At 45.1% G+C, this 26,410-nt stretch overlaps 1 protein-coding gene across 4 annotated transcripts in view; it reads right to left on the reverse strand.

Moving 5' to 3' along the window:
- Positions 1-4,218: 4,218 nt before the first annotated feature.
- The window catches only part of LOC147618974 (protein PLANT CADMIUM RESISTANCE 10-like), a 37,986-nt gene continuing 15,794 nt past the window's right edge, over positions 4,219-26,410 (reverse strand). For all 4 annotated transcript variants that reach the window (XM_086774184.1, XM_086774183.1, XM_086774185.1 and 1 more), the window contains one exon: positions 4,219-4,731. In XM_086774184.1, the coding sequence (XP_086630310.1) occupies positions 4,552-4,731 (180 nt within the window). In that variant the 3' untranslated portion in view covers positions 4,219-4,551. The remainder of the gene's footprint in view (positions 4,732-26,410) is intronic.

Genomic DNA, 26,410 nt, shown 5'->3' on the forward strand with positions numbered 1-26,410 from the left:
GATCAATGTGCATGTGTATCCCATCAATTTATTTATCCTACATGTGTATCGCATCATTGCCACTTAAGAAAGCCGATGAAGCGCTTTCACTTGCTAATCTCTCAGCCAAATCTTCCCACCCCTTTACCAAGTCTGAAATCCAAGGCAAAGGTTGGGGCTAAGTCTTCACTGTCAAGTACCTAATCCTCCATCTATTTGCTTTGCTAAGGCACTCATGGGATAGATGGATTCACGAAAATACTCTCCCTTGGCCTCTCCTCCGCCGATATGCCAAGGGTACTCCTCTCAACAAGCTAGAATCTAAGAACTTGAAATTACAAGAATAGCTTGCTAGAGAGAGTAGGATTAATCACTTACAAGACTTTTGCATGAACTCATGCTTTAAATCACATTCCAAAGATGGCTGCAAGACATCCAAAAATCATTAACCACAAGCTTATGCCCTCACCATGGCATATGAGTATCCATCATATTGGTTCATGCATTGAAAATGCCTTATTCAACATATCATTGATACTCTTTATGCAAATCAATCACTACTTGCACCAAATCAACACAAACCTTGGTTAGTGATGGCCAAGAATGTTGGATTTATGGCATGCAGGGAAAGCTAGATTTTACCTTTGAAGCATACTACATGCAAGAAAGCTTATAGGTATCATATTTCACATCATCTTGTCTTAAACCTTAGCTAATTAATGTGTTATGCAAAAATTCTTAAAAAGCTCCAAATATTGCAAAGGCTAAGTATAATTAACATTGGCCATCTTGCACCATTGGTAAGCTTTAAGTGTAGTTGAAATGCCTCAATGTGAGCAATGGCCCAACAATGTGTATCCAAACAACCTTCATATAAATCACCACCATGCTATTCACACAAATTTTGGAGAAGAAGAACTTGTTTCACCATCAATTTAGTCCAAATTCATCTATTTTGAGCAGCATTGAAAACTCAAGTTGGGCTATTTATCTTCTTCAAATTACCAGTGATAGATAAGAAATTTTATTACTTATTTTTGTTACTATTTTCATATCTATAAAAACTATTTTGCTTTTATTTCTTTAAAATCTTATCATGGTAGATCACCCACAACCACTCAAAAAGGAAAAGATAAGCATCTTCGGGATCTAATTCTTCAAACTCTAACGAGGATAGGATTTGTAGAATAGTGCATTCTGCCATTAACATTCAAGAGTCCAAGGAGGATACAATAATCAAGTAGGCATTTACTTTGTGAGATTATGAAGGTAAAAAGGATGCAGGTGTAGTACTTGCATGGTCGAGCCAACCTAGAGAAGGATAAAGCTTGTTTGGATGTATTTCTTATGTGCATGTGCCAGATGATGAGAAGAGAGCCAAGTTAGATCGAAGGCTGAAAAACGTGTTCATTGGGTATGCACAAGATCAAAGAGTACAAACGTTACAAACCAATGATAAAACATTTCTCATTAGTCATGATGTGATATTTGATGAGATGTCTAGTTGGTACAAGGAAACTGAGAATGTCATGGTTGATGACATTGATGCCAATGCGGATATATGTTTGCCTTTGAATGAGTCTACTAGTATGTCTGGGCCACATGAGACATCTGGTAGTGGAAATGTGAGTCCATGGTCAAGGAGATTGAGACATGATGTGAACAGTGAGAGTAGTGTATTGGACAAAGGCAAGAAGAAGTTTAAATGTATTGGCATTGGAAATGCAAGTTATGACTCGTAAAAGAAATAGATACAACAGTGGTCCTTTCTTCTACAAAGGATGGTAGCTTACTTTATTTCATGCTGCATTGTCTGATTACTTAGAATTTTGGTGAACATGCGAGTTTCACGAGTGTTGCCAATAGAGTTGTGTTTCAATCATACACGATCGCACTTAGTACATTGAGATATAATATTACTTTTGTGCATTAGTTGATGGTCGATGGAACGGTTGATTTGGTCTATTGTGTGACAATGGATATGTAGATCTATCTTCACAAAGGCTCTTGGAAGTGGACATTGACAAACCAATCATCCACCCTTGTTATTGTTACTACGCAGGTAATAGGTTGCTCCATTTTGTAAGACTCTTTAAGAGAAGTGGACCTTATGTCTTGAGCATGCTTGGATTATTGACATTGCCTAGTTTAGAGCCGAATATAGTCAGTAGTTAGGAGACAACTTATGTACAATTAGCACCATGCCAAGTAGAATGCATACAAGTGCAGGCTGATGGACCACCACCACAATTAATGATGATAGGAGATATTTTCGAGACATCCTGCAACACGGTTTTCCATCAAGCTACAAGGCCCAAACAAGTTGAGCTTTGAAATTTTGACTTTTTATGAGTCTTGTCTCTAGCTCCTTATTCTCTAAGCTTCTAATTTAGCAAATACAACATAGGCATCCCAAGTGCATGGTCAATCAAGGGTCACTACAACTTTTTATTTGGCATTGCCTTCTTAAATCATTTGAATGTTATGCCCTTTTATTTGGCAAGGACTTCTTTGAATCATTTGAATGTTATGTCGTGCACCAAAACGATCAAGTTTCATATGCTAGGATTCTTGTTCAACAAGAAGAATCATGATCAATAGATCCTTTTCCCCAAGTGTGTGATGATAAAATGAATAAAGCCCTTACACATCACTCCTATGTATGTCAACAGCAACACCTAGTGGTGTCTGTGCTATAGTTTTTGTCTGATGAGAAGGCCAACCCCAAGGTTGGATGTAAATGTGTGCAAGATGCTAGTAACAAGGAGCACCATGTGCCATCTTGTTCTTGAGGCTATGGTGGTACATTGGCTTGTGATGCTTGCAAGAGAGCATGCTAAGGCCATTTTTTTTCAAACATTAAGTAGCCATTATGCATGTAGCACATGTTGCCTTTTGTTTTTAGAACCTCCTTCGACCTGTCGCGTTGAGACTTGGAGTCTACAACAATGCTAAATTGTAAGGTCCTTGGAAATGTCTTCCAAAGATTATTTTCTCAAACTTAATTATAATAAAATGCAAGCAATGATAGTCAAGAGACATGGGTGGTGAAATTCCCACAGTGAAGGGGAGATAGAAAAATTTGTGGAGATATCTATGGGAGAAAATAAAAGAGAAAAATCATAGATATTTGTATTTTGGCTATTTTAAGAAATGGCCACCATCCAAAGTGTTTTTAGAATTGGTTAAATGCCCACACTCCCTCCACAAATATTCCAATTTGATCTACTTAAACAAACAATCCACGCATTCAATAGTCGTTTTCTACCCTAGAAGTCAAGGTGCTACAAGCAAACAATGCCAACCCACAACAATCAAATGACAAACTCAAAACTCCCTTTTCAAAATAAACACCCTTCACCATTTAGAAGACAAAGATGGTTTTAGGAGCATCATTCCTTATCTATACCAACATGCCTCACAAAGATCTTGCACTTCGCTTACATGAAGACAAACCGATCAACGTAATCTTCTACTTCAACACTTTGACTTTGACCAACTAGTGCATGTCCTTTGTTAGAAGGTAAAGAATAACTGTTTGTTGTAAGGAACATTAGGGACTCTTAACATATCCTTAGCAATCCCTACAGGGAACTCTCAACATATCCTTTACAACACTCATCAACATATCCTTAGCAATCCCTACAGGGAACTCTCAACATATCCTTTACAACACTCATCCATAAATGCAAGCACACTCACAATCCTCTCACCTCACCTTTTTGGCATGCACATCCAGTCCTTGGTGACCTTTGCTTACCATCAAAGATAACGCATCCCTTCAAACTTGACTTCAACAGTCATAAATTCATGTAACCATGCAACCACCTTCATGAATCCTCTCGCCTTTTTCACATGCACACATGTACCCTTATCCTAGTGCACGAGCACACACATGCACAGAGAGTGTCTGTATGTGTGCACGCGTGCATGAGAGAGAGAGAGCGAGAGAGAGAGAGGGGGGGGTTCTATAAGACCAAAAGTTCAAAGAAAATATGCCCACGTAATACAAGGTCCTATAAGTATAGTGAGTAGTAAGGCCAGTAACCAATGGGGCTCGTCATGGGTCCTCCTCTGTGACAAACTGAAGATAAGAAACATAACCCCCGGGGGGTGGGTGCGGGGGGGGAGAAGGGAGAAGGGAATAAACCCACATAATATGCAGGTCCTATATGTGTACAGCCAACCTCATCATGTGTCCTCCTCTATGACAGTGAAACCAGAGAGAGAAGCCTGGAGTTCATAAGAGGAAGTTTTAAAAAACGGAACAGACTGGATATTCTCAATTCTATGTTTCAGAAAATAAATCAAGACCATCACTTTCCTACACCAATTACACATCAGATTTACAGGTGACTCAAACCAGGCTTTACTGCCTACCTGCTCAAGCTAATGTGTGTGTGAGAGAGAGAGAGAGAGAGAGAGAGAGTACACAGATGATACCTAGAGAGCAGGTTGCAATCCATGCAAATATTTATTTTCCTGCGCGGCATCTACAGCATGTTATGTAGACTATCTGCAATGATAGAATATATGGGGGTGCTCAACGAGATATGGCCAACAAGAAAGTGTTTAATTTGTGGGCAGTCCATTGCTTGCTGGTAGAGGATGTCCTTCCATGATCTGACTTGATGGTGCCATCAGAGAAAACCCAGGATTTGTACTTAGCTTTTCACGAATCTCTCTGTATTCTTGGCATAATGCACATTGATGGCAGCACAGATGGGTAAAGAAATCACCACAAGGAGCATCCTGCCCACAGCACACACACACATACACACACATTAGAATTTGTTGTCGAGAAAAAGTACAGCAAGTTGAAGTCATTACCTTCCCTTAGAATCAGGCCAATCCTATCTGTCTAAAATGAAACTGAATAACAGAGAAAGGTAGCAACGGAGAGGCGACACTTGATTAACACATACATATTTCCACCACTCAATTGCATTGATCTAGAACAGATAGTTATATTTACAAGCCTGTAAAACCATCAAGGCTGAATACTTTAGGAAAAGAAGCTGCTAAAATCTTCTACAAGTTCCTACAGGCACAACCAAGTCATATGGAGGCTTAACCTTTTGTCATGTGCATCACATAAGTGAATGCCACATGAACATGGATCTCAGCATTAGTAGGCTTAAGGGCAAGTTTACAGGCCATATTGGAAGAAATCAGGTTCCCAAGAAGAGACAAGACTAGGCGTGTCACTATTTGGGCATTCTCTGCGCTTCAGGCCTATGGACGAGTTCTGTAGGATGGACTGGCATCTTATGGTTGGGGACTTATGTCTACACCGAGAGCCAGTAGGCTGGATATATGGGTTGGGATTGTGTATCTGCGCCCAAATCCAGAGTGTGGTACCACGGACTACAAGCTAAATGAATAGGGAGACTGTTCAATGCATCCTTGCATAACATGTTTGCAAGTTAAAAATCCTGTCTTTGCATGAACTATTTGATTGCATGCAAGATTTGTTTGTGTAGTTCACATGTAGGGGACGCCCTCTTGTGAACCGTGCGAGTGAAACTGTATTCTGACCTCGTTTGTGGGCTGTAGACAGGTGGTAAGTACACCACTTTACTCTTTTATGAGTTAAAGCAATGTATTCTTTGTTTTGCAGGTCCACACTTTAATAAGTGTGTCCGCCCAAGTTATAAGTGAGATTGGGCGTCCACACTTCATTAAAGCTCGGGCGGACAAACTATAAGTAAGAATAGACTAGAATTCCCTTCCGGTCGGCTAGGCGAGTGTCCAGGCACCCTTCCCACTAAATTTGTGTGGAAAAGGAATGGTTATGGACTGGGTGGCAGTATGAGGACCTGCCACCATGCTATTACTCATTTTGAAAATTACCTCTCTCTACACTCTCTCTCTAGAAATAGGCGCCCCCCTTCAAGAGAGCCTATTTTTTTTTTATTCTCTCTAACTTTTTGCTTGGTGAGAGTGCTGATTTTCATTCCCTCTTGCTCCCAGCTCCAATGGAAAGCTTGAAGATTCTTCCTTTCACAGTTAAGCCTCCAGTTGCTCACCTTTTCACTCTATCTCTCTCTTCTAAATGAATATGGAGTCTCCTAACCATTCTACCGCCCCCAAATTCTGCTGAAACCCTAATTTTCAGAAACCCTAATTCTGCAGAAACCCTAATTTCAGAAACCCTAATTTTGGAGGAAACCATACCAAGCTGTGCCCCTTACTCATAGGCATCTAAAGAGCCCAAAATGCCCAATTTTGGACTCATATAACCTGCTTAAAACCCTAAAAATCAGAAACCCTAATTTCAGCCGGAAGTGAAAAAACGGTCACATTCAAGCTGTAGTTCGTCCGCACGGAGGTGGAGCTCGACATTGATCGTCCAATACTTGGTAAGAGCATTTTGCAAGCAATTTTCAATTTGAGATTCGAATGCTTTGTCAATATGGTCTCCTATGTCTCGGTCCTGGCACACACATGTGTATGTGTATGGATGCCAGTGGAGCATAGCTGCGTTTGACAAGCTTCAAGGAATCAAGGAACGAAGCTACTCTCAAGTGAAGCTATGGATTCCATCGTCTACGACAAATTTGTTTGCAATGCTGTTTTCATGATCATGGATGCACTTGAACAGTTTGGCATGTGAATGCCCGTGAGGCTTGTAACAGTTTTCCTTGATAATAAAATCTATTACAAGGGGGGTCGGCCCTTTCCGGCCCTAGTGCAGTGTGCAAAAATAAAATTCAGCTTCTTACTCTATTGTGTTGCGCCATTTAAAATTGTTTAATTATGTTAATAGCTTAAGTGTTTGCCAAGATTGTGCTCAACCCCGACCGGGGGAATCTCATTGGTATCAGAGCCTAGGATCTTCCTCCTTTCTGTGTGGAAGACGGTCCTAATCTAGCTTACACTAGCTGTTAGCATTCTTAAGCATTATGGCGAGCCAAACAGGTACTTCACGGGATGTAAATCCAAGGAAGAGTACATATGTGAAGCCAAGAGGAGACAATGTGCATGATGATATTCAAATGCATGAACAATACATTGCTGAAAATGTTTTTCTTGGGTCACATGATGGTATTGCACATGCCGGACAGCCATCTTATGTTAGAAGGGAAGGAAATGCAACTCATGTATATATGGGACAGCCATCCCGAGGTAAGGAGAAGGCTATACAGAGTGATGCACATGATGCTATGCAGGCTGAAATTGCAGATCTCAAAAGGCAATTATGTATGATGCAAAAACAACTCAAGGATATGCATGAAGACTCACAGTCAAGGCATGTATCTCGTGTGTCAAAGCATTCTCCTTTTGTGAATGATGCATTGGAAAATGTTGCCATGGAATTGGGGGTTCAACCAAGAGATATGGCTGTCTCTTACCTCATGGGACAAGGTGATGTAGTTACTCGAAAGGAAGGAGGGCTTAGGTTTAAAAAGCCTCCTCTTATGAATCAACATGCAGCTGAAACATCAAAGTTTAAATCTATTGTGCGACAGGAAAGAGAAGAGGCGTCTGCTACCTCTCATCATGCCTCTACCGCACATGTTTCTCCTCCCCACAGGTCATCTATTAAAGCTCATGAAAGTCTTCTCAAGGAACCGACTCATAAATCAGCCCCTCCTCATGATGGAATTGAGCGATATGTTCCTACTAATGAAGCAAATAAGCAACCAATCGAGAGAGATGAAGAGGAAACGCATCAACATAAGAAGAAGAAGACTAAAGAATTTACTGCAGGTGACAAAACAGTTAAGTTTGAGTATTTTCATGGAGAATATGATTCTACCAAAGCTCTATCTTTTATCTCCCAATTTGAAATTGCTTTTCATGAGGGAGAATTTTCAGAATCATCAAAACTCAGACATGTGGGCATGTACATGAAAGGCACTGCTGCTCATTGGTGGTTGGCCGAGAAGCTTTCCGGCAACACCATTTCTACATGGGCTGAATTCAAACAAAAGTTTTATGATCAATTTTTGCCTCCAAATTTTACTCAGGATATATGCAGGAAGTGGGACAGGTTGGAGCAAAAAGAAGGGCAATCCATTACCTCTTACGTCTCCAAATTTTGGGAGGTATTAATGGAAGTGTTACCCTTCATGACCGTTACTGAAGAAGAAAAGAAGAGGAAATTTGAGTCAGGATTGCAACCCATCTTCCAAAGAGGACTACAAATCTATCCAAACCAAACTCTTCGTCAACTCATAAACTCGGTCTTGGCTTCCGAAGAGCTTAATGTCAAATGGGTGCAATCTAGAATTGACCAAAGCTTGGGCAAGGGTAAGGAGAAAGCTGGTTTTAATGTGCAAAAGGGTGGACAGCCCTTTAGAAGAGATTTCAAAGCCATGCACAAAGCTGAAAATTCAGATTTGAAGGATGTAAAGCCCCCTCAAAGAGCTGAAAATGCAAAAGAAAAGAAACCGTGGCAGAAAAAGGGTGTTTATGGCTTGACTCCTCAACAAAGGGTACAATACATTCGTGAAGGCAAATGCTTTAGATGTGGTAGTAAAGATCACATCTCTCCACAATGCCCTAACAAGAATAAGAAGCCAGAAGAGCCTAAAGTGCATGTCAACATGGTATATGATGTACAGGGCAACACGGGACATGCAAACATGCATAGAATGGTATGCAAAGCATGGGGACAACTAAAAGACCAGCCAACTTTATTCATGTTTGATGACTGCTCCACTGACAACTTCATCTCCACTGATATGGCTGCTGCCTTGGGGATTGAAGTAGGTGACATGGGACCCGAAATTCATGCATGTTCAGCTTTTCTGGAAAAAGATGTGAAGGTTACACCCCTTATTGGAAAGCTGCGAATGCATATCCAAGGATACCTCGACCACGAGAACTTTCTCGTTGCCCCTCTTAGTGGATGTGATGTATTACTGGGAAAACCTTGGCATGCACGCCTTGAGCCTACCAAGAATTACAAGACCAACAAAATCACTTTTATGTATAAAGGTAGAGAGCATCATTTAGATGCAGGTGTGTCGGGTGATACTATCCCCGTTGTATCTCATATACAAATCAATAAAGCAATGAAAAAGAGTGTTTCTTCGTACTTGGTTTTTGTACGTGATAATGTGGAACACAGTAATGTACATGTGGACACTCTTACTAAAGAGAGGCTGAAATTTTTAAGCGAATTCGGGGATTGTTTTGCTGACTCTTTACCTAATGTAATGCCTCCTTCACGGCCAGAAGATCACCGCATTGAATTAGTTCCAGGGAATTCACCTCCAAATAGGCCAGCGTATCGTGTTAGTGCTTGCCAACAAGAAGAGATTATGAAACAAGTGGGTGAACTACTTGAGAAAGGCTTGGTGCGGCCTAGTTCTTCGCCATTTTGTTCACCCGTTCTTCTTGTACAAAAGAAAGACGGTTCATTCCGTATGTGTGTGGATTACAGGGCATTAAATAAGATTACCATCAAGAATCGGTTTCCCATACCGAGGATTGATGATATCTTGGACAAGCTGGATGGATCATCTTGTTTTAGTCGCATTGATCTTAAAAGCGGCTATCATCAAGTGCGAGTGATGCCACAGGATGTACATAAGACAGCATTTCGCACTTCTTTTGGTCTCTATGAGTATTTGGTTATGCCATTCGGTCTTACAAATGCCCCGGCTACTTTCAATCGCATGATGGACCGAATTTTCAGAAATCATAGAACTTTTACAGGTGTGTTCTTTGATGACATTCTTGTATTCTCCAAGAATGAGGAGGATCACAAAAAGCACTTAAGAGTGGTCTTTGAAGAACTAAGGCAGCATAAGCTTATGATCAACGCCAAAAAGAGTGAATTTTTCCTTTCAGAGATTCACTACTTGGGACACATAGTATCAAAGGATGGTGTACGAATGGATCCTGCAAAGATCCAAACCATCAAAGATTGGCCAGAACTTAAATCTATTCATGAAGTCCGAAGCTTTCTTGGTCTATGTTCATATTACAGGAGATTTATCTTTCACTTTGCAATGATTGCTTCGCCATTGCATGAACTCACCAAGAAACGTCCTATGTTTAAATGGACAGAGGTTGAGATTAATGCTTTCAATAAGCTCAAAAATGCCATTATCACAGGGCCAGTCTTAATCATTCCAGACTTGCAAAAGCCATTTGTGGTAGAATGTGATGCTTGTGGCAATTGCATTGGAGCCGTCTTAAATCAAGAAGGACATGCCATTGCATTTGAAAGCAGGAGATTGCAAAATGCTGAACTTACTCTTGATGTTTATCAGAAGGAATTATTCGCCGTCATTCATGCTCTCACAGTATGGAAACATTACTTATTGGGAGCTGAATTTGTTGTCAAAACTGATCACCAAAGTTTGCGGTACTTTCTTACGCAAACTAAACTCTCTGAGAAACAAATGAGAATGGCCAATTTTCTCTCAATGTTTCATTTTCAGATTTTGCATACTCCTGGCAAGAAAAATGTGGTAGCAGATGCATTGTCCAGAAAACCATATGTGGCTGCAATTTCGGTTGCTTCTCATCAAGACTTGTCTACTATGCGAGAAATGTACCATTTCGATGCTGATTTTTCAGATTTATGGGCTGATTTAATGACTGGTCATACACATGCTTCTTATGTGGTCAAAGATGGTTATATCATGAAGGATAACTGCTTATGTGTGGTTTCAAACATGAGACAAAAAGTTTTGGATGAATGTCATGCACCACCTTATGCAGGGCATAGAGGGATACTCCCTACTACTCAAATGATTGAGAGATACTTCTTTTGGCCAGGTATGAGGAAAGATATAGAAGCCTATGTACGTGCATGTGTCACCTGCCAAAAGGTAAAATTTGATAGGCAAAAGACTCCTGGTTTGCTTCAGCCTTTGCCTATTCCGGACCAGCCATGGGAAAGCATTGCAATGGATTTTATTATGGATTTGCCCCGCACCCCAAATGGCAATGATGCAATATGGACAATTGTGGACAGGTTTAGTAAACAAGCACATTTTCTACCTGTCAAAAAGACCATAAAACCAGAACATATGGTCAAAATTTTTGTGTCACAGGTATTTAAACACCATGGTATGCCCAAATCAATTGTGGGAGACAGGGATCCCCGAACAACAAGCCTCTTTTGGAGAGTTCTTTTTGATAACATGGGCACAAAGCTGAATTTTTCTTCAGCTTATCATCCTCAAACGGATGGACAAAGTGAAGCTGCAAATTCAGTTGTCTTGGATTTGCTTAAATGCTATGTGACAGATCAGAAATCTTCTTGGGAAAAGTATCTACCGCTTGTAGAATTTGCATACAATAATACGGTACATGCTTCTACAGGCAAGGCCCCATTTGAGATCATTTATGGCAAAGTGGTATTGCCACCTATCTTACGCACAAAAGATGAGATATTTGCTGCTGATGACTTTGTCAGGGACCTTGATATTGCCTTTTCACAAGTTCGGACAGCCATTGCACGCTCTCAAGCAAAGCATAAGAAAGCTGCCGACAAGCATAGAAGGCAATTGGACATTAAAGAGAATGACTTGGTATTGCTAAAATTTGAGAAAGCTAGACTCAGGAAGAGGTCTGGCAAGGAGAGAGCATGCCCAAAACTCTCTACCAGGTATTATGGACCCTTCAAGGTGATCAAGAAGATCAATGATGTGGCTTTTCGACTTGCTTTACCGGATCATTGGAAGATTCATAATGCATTCCATGTGAGCCTCTTGCGCAAATATGTGGGACCGGAACCTTTGGAACCGGTTATGGAAGATCCACCAGAGGTGGAAGAGCTGGAAGAGGTATTGCAGCCAGAGCAAATTGTGTTTCATAAGGAGCGAAAGTTTGCAGGTGGCAAACTCCAGAGGCGCTACCTTGTGAAATTCAAGAACTATTCTCCTATGGATGCAAAATGGATGGATGAAACATACTTCCAGGAGTATCCGCAGCTCCTCCAAGCATATTTGGAAGCATTTCAGTTGCGGTCAACTGTTTAGAAGCAGGGGAGGATGTCACTATTTGGGCATTCTCTGCGCTTCAGGCCTATGGACGAGTTCTGTAGGATGGACTGGCATCTTATGGTTGGGGACTTATGTCTACACCGAGAGCCAGTAGGCTGGATATATGGGTTGGGATTGTGTATCTGCGCCCAAATCCAGAGTGTGGTACCACGGACTACAAGCTAAATGAATAGGGAGACTGTTCAATGCATCCTTGCATAACATGTTTGCAAGTTAAAAATCCTGTCTTTGCATGAACTATTTGATTGCATGCAAGATTTGTTTGTGTAGTTCACATGTAGGGGACGCCCTCTTGTGAACCGTGCGAGTGAAACTGTATTCTGACCTCGTTTGTGGGCTGTAGACAGGTGGTAAGTACACCACTTTACTCTTTTATGAGTTAAAGCAATGTATTCTTTGTTTTGCAGGTCCACACTTTAATAAGTGTGTCCGCCCAAGTTATAAGTGAGATTGGGCGTCCACACTTCATTAAAGCTCGGGCGGACAAACTATAAGTAAGAATAGACTAGAATTCCCTTCCGGTCGGCTAGGCGAGTGTCCAGGCACCCTTCCCACTAAATTTGTGTGGAAAAGGGATGGTTATGGACTGGGTGGCAGTATGAGGACCTGCCACCATGCTATTACTCATTTTGAAAATTACCTCTCTCTACACTCTCTCTCTAGAAATAGGCGCCCCCCTTCAAGAGAGCCTATTTTTTTTTTATTCTCTCTAACTTTTTGCTTGGTGAGAGTGCTGATTTTCATTCCCTCTTGCTCCCAGCTCCAATGGAAAGCTTGAAGATTCTTCCTTTCACAGTTAAGCCTCCAGTTGCTCACCTTTTCACTCTATCTCTCTCTTCTAAATGAATATGGAGTCTCCTAACCATTCTACTGCCCCCAAATTCTGCTGAAACCCTAATTTTCAGAAACCCTAATTCTGCAGAAACCCTAATTTCAGAAACCCTAATTTTGGAGGAAACCATACCAAGCTGTGCCCCTTACTCATAGGCATCTAAAGAGCCCAAAATGCCCAATTTTGGACTCATATAACCTGCTTAAAACCCTAAAAATCAGAAACCCTAATTTCAGCCGGAAGTGAAAAAACGGTCACATTCAAGCTGTAGTTCGTCCGCACGGAGGTGGAGCTCGACATTGATCGTCCAATACTTGGTAAGAGCATTTTGCAAGCAATTTTCAATTTGAGATTCGAATGCTTTGTCAATATGGTCTCCTATGTCTCGGTCCTGGCACACACATGTGTATGTGTATGGATGCCAGTGGAGCATAGCTGCGTTTGACAAGCTTCAAGGAATCAAGGAACGAAGCTACTCTCAAGTGAAGCTATGGATTCCATCGTCTACGACAAATTTGTTTGCAATGCTGTTTTCATGATCATGGATGCACTTGAACAGTTTGGCATGTGAATGCCCGTGAGGCTTGTAACAGTTTTCCTTGATAATAAAATCTATTACAAGAGGGGTCGGCCCTTTCCGGCCCTAGTGCAGTGTGCAAAAATAAAATTCAGCTTCTTACTCTATTGTGTTGCGCCATTTAAAATTGTTTAATTATGTTAATAGCTTAAGTGTTTGCCAAGATTGTGCTCAACCCCGACCGGGGGAATCTCAAGGCGCCCAAGTGTGGAGCCAGTTGGAAGCACCTTCCTTTAGGGGGATGTGTGCCATATGTTTATGGGGCCATATTGGAAGAAATCAGGTTCCCAAGAAGAGATAAGACCAGGTGCCCAAGTGTGGAGCCCGTTTGATGCACCTTCCTTTACGGGGATGTGTGTTACACTGTGCACTAGTCTTGGGACAACAGTACAACCTTTTGTCTATGCATTATAGCTTTAACGCTAGCATTGGAGGAGTCCACAGCTGTGTCAGATCTGAGTTTTGATCATTGTATATATTCATCTTTGCAATATATAGTACATTAGCTGAATACCTCTCTGGCCTTTATGTAATCACAGGATTATGTCTTTGATTAGCATTACTGGCATCTCTAATCATTGTTTGCATAATCAAGCATGATTCTGCATCCACATGTAACAGCCTCGGGTACACTGTGAGGGAAAGTACAACAAGACCAATGTCCATACATTCCGCATGTAACATTGGTACCAGAGTGCTATGGCACCTATAGCAAGTCCTTCGCTAGGTGTGTTCCAAGGCACCATGCATTGACATTGTCATTGGCTGCTCCACCTTTATTATTCAGCCTCCCCCCGTTCCTGTAAGGTCTCAAGGACCCAAACCCCAAGACTTTTGAAAGAGAACCCATTAAGATCAAGGCTTAGATGCACATACGTCAGAAACCCTAACTGGGGTTTCAGGGAGGGGTATGCATATTGGTCAGTGAGCAGGTGCTGCCGACAGTACTGGATTCAGGCATCATTGTTATTGTCAGGGTTGGGGAGGACCGTGTGGGTTTCCTCAACATTTATGGCCCCACTAGGGTGGCAGGGCAGACTGAGTTCTGGGCCTAGGTGAGATAGGCTCTTCCCAAGGCCGATTTTTGGTGCATAGGTGGATGCAGGAGAACCCAAAGGACAGGCTTGGATACGATCACTGGGAGTGAGTACACGGCTTGGGAGGTGCTGGTCCTGTCCTTGAGAGGACAGGATCCCCAGCATTTACCAGAGTTTGGCCAAACGCAAAGGTTGCAGGGACCGAACCTCTCGCGGATTGATAGATTTTATGTGAATTTGTGGGCTTGCAGCAGCAGAGGTGGTTTGGTTAGTATCCTTGGAGGCACCACGTTGTCAGATCATTTGCCAGTTGTGCTTCTCCTGGAGCATGCTTGGAGACCAGAGTGTTAGCAAAGTGTCCAAATCCCTGGGCAGAAGCGGTTGTAGGTGACGCACAGTGGAGCAGCGGCACACAGCATAGGGTGGTGCAGCTTATAGTGCAGGCGGCGGCCGTTTTCAGAAGGCAACACTGGTACTGCAAGGCAGTGCTGCGCAGATGTAACAGGGCTGTGTAGGCGACTTCAGGCGGAACAACCGGCAGAGGGCAGAGCTGCTGTAGCAGGGCAGCGGGCTACTGCACAGAGGCGACGGCGCACAGCTGATGGTGACAGCAGGAGCAGCAGCAGCTGCTGGGTGCTGTAGAGGCAGCTGCCACCGGCTGAGATGGAGAAGCTCGGTGGCGTAAGGAGAGAGAGAGGGAAGATGATGATGTTGCTCCTCAACAGGGTTACTCTTGGTCTCCACAAGGTTCCAACTTTAGGAACCCTATTCCCATGTGTCCCTCAACCTGTCCATGTGTCCAAGCATGAGTTCTATCATGTGGAAAGAGCTTGGAGGACCAAATAGTTACACACGCATGGCTTGCCAATCTCTCTCTTCTTGCATTTTGGGACCTCATGTCACATGCCAAAGAAACTTTCTGAGGGGTTGATTTACTTAATTCCGATGGAGCGTGGTGACCGTTTGGAGATTCGGCAGTGGCGCCCATTCACCCTCTTAGGAAATTCTTACAAAATCCTCGCCAAAGCCATCAGCTGTCACCTCCTGCCTCATCTCCCCGACCTGATCCATGGATCCCCTCACAGCCCACCCCCTAGTGGGCCGGCCCCTTGCACTGAATGGGCATGTATCATTCATACCCTTTGCGGTCAATGGGGAAAGCTTCAGGGAGATTCGGACCGTATGTGGAGATCGAGAGGCTTCCTCCGCACCCGACAACAAGGTCCTTTCCTCTCGAACAGAGACGGTGACCTCACTTGGCGTTACCTCTCTCTCTCTCTCTCGTATCAGGTAATTCTTGTTACCATTTGGTCCCTTTACCAGTCTTGAGTCTTGACCAGTGTTTCACACACTGGGCGGAACCAAGGTGTGAACGGGGATTTTCCATAGAAGAAAGCTAGAGCATTTTATTGGCATGGTTTGGCCTGAAAGATGGCCATACAATATAAGCAACATGGGATTTTATTCAATAAAGTGACTTATAATGTTTATAAGTCGGTGTGTTCACAAATCATTAAAGACGGGCTGGACATATTATTATTTTGGGCATGGTCAGGTGGACAAGAGGAGCGCCTAGATGAAACTTGGGCATCAAGCCAAGAAAAGCATAAAAGTTGATATTAAAACTTGGAGTAAGAAAAGCATAAAGTAGTTATTTTGGGCAAACTCGGTTATTTTTGGCAAAAAGGGAAAAAGCACTTCAAATATAGCTAGTCGACTTCATTAAAAGGTGTAAGCCCAACGAAGCATGCAGTGACAGATTCAACCACGTGTCCAAGAGATATACATAGAAAGAGAGAGATGGGTATAGGGGTTTTACACAGTACACCACGCTAAGCGGGGAACAGGCCCCGCCCCCTTTTCAGGATTTTATTTCAGGAACAATCCACAAGCTCTTCCAAGCCAGGACCAATACAATGAATGAATACAATATCAAACAAGAGTGCCAATGTCGAGGTCGGGCTGAAGTTGATGTCGAGGCACAAGATATCTAATGTCGATCTCACCACGAAGATGACTCACAAGAGTCTTACACCGGGCTAGTACCAATATCCGATGTCAGAATCAAGTCTGATGCTCACAAACACCCACAAGTGTTTCTACACAAAAATTGAACAAAGAGAATTCCCAAAAGGTACACTCCAAGATGGTAGCTATAGGTCTGGACAAGAATTCAGCTCAAGGCCCCGGCTCTTCTCTTGGGTCGGTGCAGAGACGGCAGGAGGTGGAGCAGTAGCAATTTTCTTGATGGCTAATGTCACATGCACTCTGCACTCAGTGCATGGTGACAAGATGGCTCATCATCAGAAGTGCAACAGTTGTACAATTTTAGAACCCAATAGGATGATAATTGTCGTACGCCGTGACCCATTGTACATCCTCAGTCCAGGATAAGTCAGGCACGAGCTACGTAGGTCATTCCTCAGCCTTAGCGGGTCAGTCAGTCAGTCAAGTCCCTTAACCCACTTGGAGAGAATCATTCATGCATGTAGAGTCAGTAGAAGCCTTAGGGTTTGCATCAAAAAGCACTCTGCACCCTGCATAATATGCATTCATATGCCTGTGCATCATTTAGAACATCCCCGAAGCCTTAGGGAATTTACTGGGATTTATCTGGTATTTTTCCCATATTTATTAGTATTTATTTAGCATTATTTGCATTATTGGGCATTTATAAATATAAACTTTATTAAATGACCAACCTCCAGTTAGTATAAATAGGCTTGCATAGAGCTTGTTTTCTCATTCAGTCTTCATTGTGCTAAGAGCTCTTCTCCTCAGCCCTAGGAGTATCCTTGCCTTCAGCCCTAGACTAATCCAGCAGCTTATAAGCTTGATTCTCCAGCCCCTTGAGAACCCCTTGCTTCAGTCAGCCCTAGGCACCTGCTATCAGCATCCAATCAGCCAGCATTCAGCATCACTTCAGGCCTTGATTCAGCATATAAATCAGCCCCAGCTCAACGCCAGGTTTCAGCCAGTGTTTTCTGCATCTGTCCAGCATCAGATCACCTGCGTTTCTGTCCAGCAGCATCAGATCCTCTGCGTTTCTGTCCAGCAGCCTCAGAACACCTGCGTTTTCAGTTCAGCAGCTTCCCTACAGGTCTGCGTTTCTGTCCACAGCAGTTTCCAGCCCTGAATCAACAGTTTGCATCAGCATCCAGCCTTCTGTGCATCATCCATGCATGCAGCAGTCATCTGGTGAAGGTAACACAGCATTCATAAGTGTTTTCAGCATTCTAACATAGTGTTGAATAGTCCACCTTCTTCTTCTCTCAGCCTCAGGTGTGCAGCCCTTTCTCATGCCCTTGGGAAGAGTGCATAGGCTCGAGATCAAGTCATCAAGGTGTTTCTAAAGCAGTGTACAGATCAGCCACTCTCCGATCCTCCGAGATCTTGCGTTTGGCTTATCTACAGTCCACAGTCATTCTCTCTAAAGAAATAAAGCAAATACTATCTCGTTATCGGGATAGGGGGCCCTTCAATGGGTAATTCGGGACCCAATCTGGTGTACAGTTCTCATATCTCTCTCTCTCATCTCTTTAAAGTTTGAAGTGTTGAAATGGATTGCTAAACTCACGAAACTCAGGATACAGAAGACGGTGTGAGCATTTGTGTGACAGGATCTTCCAATACAAAGACTTCTGCTGCATATCACATTGGTATCAGATTCAGATTGTCCACACACACCGTATCCTAGCGTGGGGGCATCCTTGGATGGTTAGATTGCGTTCCGGCACGACCACCGACTTCAGCATCATGTCTACAGGAGAGAGTACTCATCAGCCGGTTTCTTCCCCCGAAGGAGACCTCATTCTTCCGCCTACAGCAGACACCATAGCTCTTCTTAGAGCTCAGAACCAGCTGCTCATGGAGCGTCTCTGTCATGACCCTTTGTTTTTCTCTGGACAGTATGCAGGTGTGCACGGGGACATGGTGGACAGTGTGAATGGCATCAGATTTGAGTTAAAAAGGAAGCCCATGTGTGTGGACAACCCCAAGTGTGAAGGGGGCAAAAAGATTTTAACTTAAAAGGTTTCAAAAACCTTTAAAAATCATTATAATGCCCTTCATGAAAGAAAACGTGGCCCTTATGCTATTTTGGGGCCACGTGTGTGCTTTTCTGAAGAAGAGGGGCTGGCGGGCAGAAAAGAGGCGCCTATCTCTTGATGAAGGTGTGCTTTCCGCAGGAGGAGGACCACTCTTACACGCCGGTTTCCTCCTTTGCACAGAGGCGGCTGCTGGACAGAGGAGTACTTGTGGGATGGTTCTCCTTTGCAAGGACAGCAAGCTCTACAAGCTTCTGACAGGTTGCAGAAGGGAAGGCGTTAGTGGCTGTGGGACTGAACAGCCGCGTTGCAGGTACAGGTGTCAGTATGCCACTCTCTCTCTCTCTCTCTCTCTCTTGGCAAACGGGTGGCTGCAGGCGGACTGAACAGCCGCGTTGCAGGTACAGGTGTCAGTATGCCACTCTCTCTCTCTCTCTCTCTCTCTTGGCAAACGGGTGGCTGCAGGCAACGTTGGACAGAGCAGCGCATGTTTTTCTCCACGCACAAGGGGCTGGACTGCAGGTACAAGTCGGCTGCGTGGAGGAGAAGACAGTCGGGCAGGGACTAAACAGAGCGTGGGTCTCTCCCCCTTCCTGGTGAAAAGATGCGCAGGCAGTTACAGGGCTGCTGGAGGCGGATAGAGCTGGCGCAGAGACTGTCGGCATGGACTCCACGTGGAAGGACTACAGAGGTGCACATGGTGCTGAACCTCCTTGCAACAGGGACTGTTTTGGGACATCAAAGGCTTCAACATGAGGAAAGTGAAAAAGAAGTGCAGGACACAGTACAGGATTTTGTGTCTTTGCCTATATGAGGTGAAGAGCAAGAGTTGAAGATGAAGCTCAGGAGAAAAGACACCAAGGACAAGAAGTAGTCGGCCAGGAACAAGAACCAGTTGAAGTGTTATGGTGCAGGAGATGCGTTGAAGGCTATGGCTTTCGACAGTTTGTCACTGGTGGTATCTTCATAGAGGCTTCATGGGTTCGGAAGACAGTTTCTTTCTATATTTAGCAGTGGTGATCTACTATGCTTCATCGAGGACTTGTGCTTATCACTTGGGTGGAGTGCAAGTAGGTTTTGGGTGCTAAGGATGTATCAGATGAGGCTCAGATGGAAGTGGAGGAACTTGACGATTCTTATTCCTGAGCATATACTGGCACATAAGGAAAGAAAGGTACAGGGTAAGGTTTCCCGACGCTATCTTGTGAAGTTCAAGAGCTGTTCACTGATGGATACGAAGTGGATGGAGGAAGTTCACTGATGGATGCGAAGTGGATGGAGGAGGGTGACTTAGCAGATTCACCTCAGGAGTTGCAGCTTTATCTTGATGCCTATGAGTTGGAGTCGACTCTTGTTACGGCTCATTCAGGTTCAGCAGAGCATAGGTCTGGAGCATTGCCTGATGCTCAAGAGGGGGGTAGCACCTCCGCTCCCTTGTTGTTACAGACAGGCTCAGTTGTTATCTAGGAGTTGCTTGGTGACATCTTTGTATTCACCCGAAGGTACTGAGGCTGACAGTACATCTGCTTATGGGACTTCTATGATCTTGTGTTCTAGACACATGAGATGGTAAAGTTGGGTATGGTTCACAGTCGGCCGCACCTTGAACTATAACTGCAACTATGGATAACTCTATGGAGGGCATAAGTCTTGCGAGCAGTCCTGGAGTTGGTTTGGTTCATGGATATATGGATCGAACTCTGTTTGTGCATGTATGCATACACTTTTTGAGGTAGAGGTATTTTTGTATTCTGGTGCCATTGGATCCTGGTATCATTGAGAATACATTGGGAAATACTCTGCATTGTGTTGAGTGCTGCATGTATGTTGGTATGATACATCAAGTGCTTTATTATGTTCATGGATGCACTATTGGGTGTAACTCCTGCGGGATGGCCATGAGACATATGTCGGAAAGTGCTTAGTGGATGTAGTGTTTGCATGCATTGAGTGCTTGCATATGCTCATGTTGTACCATCAGTCGTGGGACCTGCGGAATGCCCATGGGCGTAAGGCTTGCGAGCAGCCCTTAGACTGTTACTTTGGAGTAGGTAGAGCATTTTGAGGAGCATATTGTTTGCGAATGCATGTGTGTCATGCATACGTGTGCCATATGTAGAATGATGCATGGTTTTGTTTTTGGCTAACACAGTTAACGTGTTTCCATTTGGTTTTAGACTTTTGCTGTAGGTTCTGAAGGAACAAGCAAGAGGTGTTTTGGTGTGACAGTGTGGCTTATTGTGCAGGATGATTATTTTATCACCCAGATGCATTGGAAGGCCATTGTTTTTGCCATATGGGGTGTCTTTGCTCATGAGATGCTTTACTCTGCCATTGAGTGCAATCGAGGACACTTGCCATTTTTCAAGAGGGGGGTTATGTCATGACCCTGTGTTTTTCTCTGGACAGTATGCAGGTGTGCACGGGGACATGGTGGACAGTGTGAATGGCATCAGATTTGAGTTAAAAAGGAAGCCCATGTGTGTGGACAACCCCAAGTGTGAAGGGGGCAAAAAGATTTTAACTTAAAAGGTTTCAAAAACCTTTAATAATCATTATAATGCCCTTCATGAAAGAAAACGTGGCCCTTATGCTATTTTGGAGCCACGTGTGTGCTTTTCTGAAGAAGAGGGGCTGGCGGGCAGAAAACAGGTGCCTATCTCTTGATGAAGGTGTGCTTTCCGCAGGAGGAGGACTACTCTTACACGCCGGTTTCCTCCTTTGCACAGAGGCGGCTGCTGGACAGAGGAGTACTTGTGGGATGGTTCTCCTTTGCAAGGACAGCAGGCTCTACAGGCTTCTGACAGCTTGCAGAAGGGAAGGCGTTAGTGGCTGTGGGACTGGCTGCAGGCGGACTGAACAGCCGCGTTGCAGGTACAGGTGTCAGTATGCCACTCTCTCTCTCTCTCTCTCTCTCTCTCTCGGCAAACGGGTGGCTGCAGGCAGCGCTGGATAGAGCAGCGCATGTTTTTCTCCACGCACAAGGGGCTGGACTGCAGGTACAAGTCGGCTGCGTGGAGGAGAAGACAGTCGGGCAGGGACTGAACAGAGCGTGGGTCCTCCCCCCTCCTGGTGAAAAGATGCGCAGGCAGTTACAGGGCTGCTGGAGGCGGATAGAGCTGGCGCAAAGACTGTCGGCATGGACTCCACGTGGAAGGACTACAGAGGTGCACATGGTGCCGAACCTCCTTGCAACAGGGACTGTTTTGGGACAGTTTATGGGCTGCTTTTGTTTGGCTGCAAATTCAGCTATGTGCTTGGGTTTTTGGCTGCAAGTACAGGTCATTTGGTTATGTTTCTTGGCATGGGAGTGATGCAAGCTCGCATGGCTGCGTGCTCATGGAGCAGATTGTTTTCTTCCTGCTAGAAAGGAACACAGGGACCTACAGTTATGGGCATCTCTATGTTTCCAGATGTTTCATGAGGGAACAGGTAACTAGATGTATGCCGTTGTTGGCACTGTTGTTGAATGGTGTTGTGAATGGTTTGTGTATGAAAACAGGACAAAAGTTTCAAAGAGAAACAGGCCTAAGGGTTTCATGTGGAAACAGGTCGTAGGTTTCTCGAGGAAACATGTTTTTGGGTTTCTCCAGGTGATAGGTCACATGCAGGCAGAAGGTACAGGAATGGACACATGCTTGGTACAGCCTTGCTACTGATTGGACAGGGGACAGGGAATCCATGACAGAGATGGATAGTACCCTTGGAAGGTAGAGAGGGTTGGTACAGGTGTGTCAACTGTATGGTATGCTCTGCTGTGATACGAGTTCTCTTTTGAGAGACAGTTCGGGAGTCTGTGTTGTGATGCAGAAGCACTGGATGTGTCAGGGTGTGATGCTGTTCATAGTGTGAGAGGCTATGGATGGTTGTGGGGCAGCTTTGATCATGGGAGAAAGCTTTTGTATGCAGACTCAATGTGAGAGAGTCTTTCGATGTGAACAATGGCTGGATTTGTTTGTGGATGCCGAGTGGACAAGAAGCCATGATGCAGGTTCTTTGCAGGCTTCAAGGGTTCTACTGCGACGGCTGAGTTCCCAGCCCTATATTGTAATCAAAGCTCTTTTAATCAATTAAAGAAATACCGCAAGGGGCACCACTGCGATTTGGGGCCAATCGGTGTCCGTGTACTGTTTGCAGGAGCACTCTACCTCCCCCTGTTTGTTTTCCTTTTCTAGGTCCTCAATGGCGTTGAAGTGTTTTATGTGCGAGTGTTTGTTTCACCGCCCGTCAGGTCGGTTTCAGTCTCCAACTCTTGGAGGCAGCAGCAACAGCACGTCCTTCTACACCTCCAGCAGCAGCCGACTACATCTCCCTCTTCTTTCAGATGGAACAACAAAGGAGAGAGGACGAGGCCCGACGGAAAAGAGAAAAAGAAGAAAGACGGGACTATGAGGAAGCCCAACGCAGGATCGACGAAGACCGGCGTTGTCACGTGCATCCCGCACTTGGATGCCACGTAGACATTTCTGTACAGTAGGTGCAGGACCTGGGATGGTGAACTGGTCCCATGTGAGCCCAGTCCGGGACGAGTCAGCCAGGGATCCATCTCAGTCGTCCGAGGTCAGGTGTGCATTGTCCTGCACATGAGTCCAAGGTCAGGTGTGCATTGTCCTGCACATGAAGGAGTGCCAGTCCGCGCTGTGAGTCTCCCTCTGGAATGATGTCAGATGTGCTGTGTATCTGGTTGGCAACTGGATGCCAGACATCTGTAGGCATGTAGGTTTGCATGTAGAGATGGGGCCAGCCCATAGGGCTACCCCAGTGCAAGGATTTGCAGTTTGCATACTTAGTCTGGGCATGGGGGAGGTGTAGAACCACCCCCAAGGGGCCAGGAGGGCCCAAGACTTGCCCACCAGCCAAGGCATGGGTTGGAGGGGCTGTCGGCCAGCTGTACTACTGCTGGACAGGCAGCCGTCTGGGTCCAAAGCCCTAAACAGCAGGCGGCCAGATGTAGGGGCAGTCCCCACACCCATGCGTAGCATGCCCAGCAGCCAGGGTGCTGCCCAGAAGCATGCGCAGAATGGCCAGATTATTGCATAAGTGTGAAAGCAGCAGTTATTAAAGTGTGAAAGTATTTTATTAAAATACTCAGTCGTGGAGCTTCCTGAAGCCAGCCGACTGCATGAAGGGAGGGGTATAAAAGCCCAGCCAAGATCCCATTGAATCCATCTCATAATTCACCAAGAGCATCAAGCATTCAAGGGCCAGGACAGCCAAGGGTTTGCTAAAGCTAAGGGGTGAAGGACTGAAGGTCAAGGGCAGGTTTTCCAGCCAAGAAAAGGTCAAGTACTTTGTATTTGTTTCAGATTTACATCATTCTAATAAAGCAAATACACCATCCGTGGTGGGGGCCCTACAGAGGGTAATTGGGACCCAATTCTGTGTCCTTCTCCATCTCCCCCTTCTCTCTCTATTTTCTGCACATCGTCTTTCAGTTTTGTGCGTTAATTCCGTCGCGAAAAGAGTGCTGTTTTCTGAGTTTTGAAGTACCGATCCTTCTCCGAAGCTTCCGCATATTACAGTGGTATCAGAGCTCACTTCAAGGACGAAGATTCAGCAAAGAAAACCAGAAAATTTTTTTCGCTCGTGTGGTTGGTTTTTAGACGCCGGTGGACTACCCCTTTCGGAGTGACTCCTGTCCCTCGAAGGACGGTTGGTTTTTAGCCTCCGGAAGCCTCCGGAAGTCTCCCACACAGATAGTGGATGGTCAGATTGCGTTCCGGAAAGGAATTGCATTTTCCCGCTATGGCGAACTTCGGCGACGAGAGAGAACCAGAACCATGGGACCAGAGTGCACCAGGCAGCCCAGCTAGGGCACCCGGCTTGAGTGTACAAGACATGTTCCAGCAGATGATGCGAGCAATCGCAGACCAGACAACCAAGTTGGATGAGCAGAAGGCGCGGATTTTGGCTTTGGAGGAGCGTTCTCGCTCTCCAGCGTCGCGTTTTCCATCTCCTCCTCCCTCTCCTTCCGTATCCCAGATACCAGATCCTCGTCACTCACAGGGACCCTCTCGCAGGGTCACAGCCGCAGCCAAGCTCCTTGCTTGAGATGCAGATGCGTGCATTGGAGATTCGACAACGAGAAGACGAAGCCATGCGACGAGTGGAACACGAGCGTTACCTCCGAGCTTTGGACGCCAGATTGACACCGACGGCGCCCTCGAATCATTTTCTCGAGAAAATGAATTTCAGTAAGTATAATGGTAAACTCGATCCCACTACTCTGTATTCATGGTTACATCAATTTGAAGCTTACTTTGCCGCAGTTAGGAAATCAGATATTGACAAAGTGATCTTAGCCAGTTGGTATTTGGAAGGTGAGGCCATTCCTTGGTGGACTCAGTGGGCTCATGCCCACACCAGAGCAGGTATGGCAGCTTATGTGTGGGACGAGTTCGTCCGTGACCTTAAGCAGCGGTTTCTACCGCCCCACTACCTTGAGCGACTCGAAGACGAGTTCAGGGGAGTGCGTCAGAACGCGCAACCACTCCTACAGTTTGCCAATAAAATTTCGACCTTGTGTCTGCAATTAGGCTTATCTGATACGGACAAGAAAGGGCAGTTTTTGTATGGCCTGGACACGCAAATCCAATGGGAGGTGCGTATGTTTAGGCCAGCCACCTTTGAGGACGCACTCTCGCTTGCGCAGAGTGCAGAAATGAAACACAATGGTGGCAAGCCCAAGACTTCCCAGTCGGCTTCTCCCAAGGCTAACGCCTCGGGGGGCAAAAGCCAGAACCAGACGGGGTCTTCCCCAGGACAGAGCCCGGGAGCCTCTGGCTCCAAGAACTCGAACAATGCGTCTAAGCTTACTCCAGACCAGAAAGCAGAGGCAGGCAAGACAGGTGGCAAGTTGAGTGCTGAGGAGCTTTCTCAGTACAGGAAGGAGGGTAGATGTTACTTTTGTCACACAAAAGGACATACTTCTCGGGATTGTCCGAAGAAGCCTCCAAAGGCCGCCGCCGCCTCCACAGCTTCCGTGGTGAGCACAGCTCCCACACAGACCCCAGTGGCTATCCCTAGTTCTTCAACCCCCGGTGCTTCAGTTGGAGCAATTATTAGCCGGGAGCTCGAAGATAAGCAGAAGGGCGCCCATGACCAGGAGTATGAGCGCAACGAATTGCTCAAGTCCTTTGGCTACATAGGTGGCCAGAGAGTCGTTGTCTTGTTTGACAGCGGCAGCACGGAGGATGTGATCACAGAAGAGGCCGCTAGGCGTGCCCGTTTCGAGCTGACTGCGGTGGACAAACAGGTTGAGGGTTTTAGCACAGGTATGACAACGAGCGTCAAGTATGAAGCTCTAGGTGCTAAGTTAGTCATTCAGGGCATAGAGTTTGTGCGTGACTTTATGGTTGCCCCTCTTGTAGGAGCAGACATAATTTTGGGTATCCAGTGGTTTCACAAGTTTCTTCCTGATGTCAAGTGGGACAAGCACACGTTCCAGATTGATCGGAATGTGTCAAACACCCCGGTGACCATTAAGTGTGAGCCAGGTATTCCAAACTTTCCGCTCATAAGCCACTTGCAGGCTAAGCGAGCAATCAGGAAAGGCGCACAGTGTGCGATGATTTACATCCAGACAGCCCAGACGGTGGCCAGTGCTTCCGAGAAGTACTCGGTTCTCCATGAAAAGTTCCAGAAGATTTTTCTTCGGGACAGTCTCCCTCCCCAGCTTCCCTCGTCCAGACCGGAGGATCACAAGATTGACCTCCTCCCAGGCTCGGAACCCCCGAGCAAGGTTCCGTATCGCCTTTCTAAGGCAATGGAATCGGAGTTGGACCGCCAACTCCAAGAATTGTTGCAAGCTGGCTTCATCCGCCCCAGCGTGTCGCCATTTGCAGCACCGATCTTATTTGTCAAGAAGAAAGATGGGTCTTCTCGGTTGTGTGTCGATTATCGTGCACTCAACAAGCTGACTATCAAGAGCAGATTCTCGATGCCTCGAATTGACTATATTCTCGAGA

The sequence above is a fragment of the Cibotium barometz genome, chromosome 34, assembly GCF_041138505.1.
Source record: "Cibotium barometz isolate CiBa-2024 chromosome 34, ASM4113850v1, whole genome shotgun sequence".
Classification (NCBI taxonomy): Eukaryota; Viridiplantae; Streptophyta; class Polypodiopsida; order Cyatheales; family Cibotiaceae; genus Cibotium; species Cibotium barometz.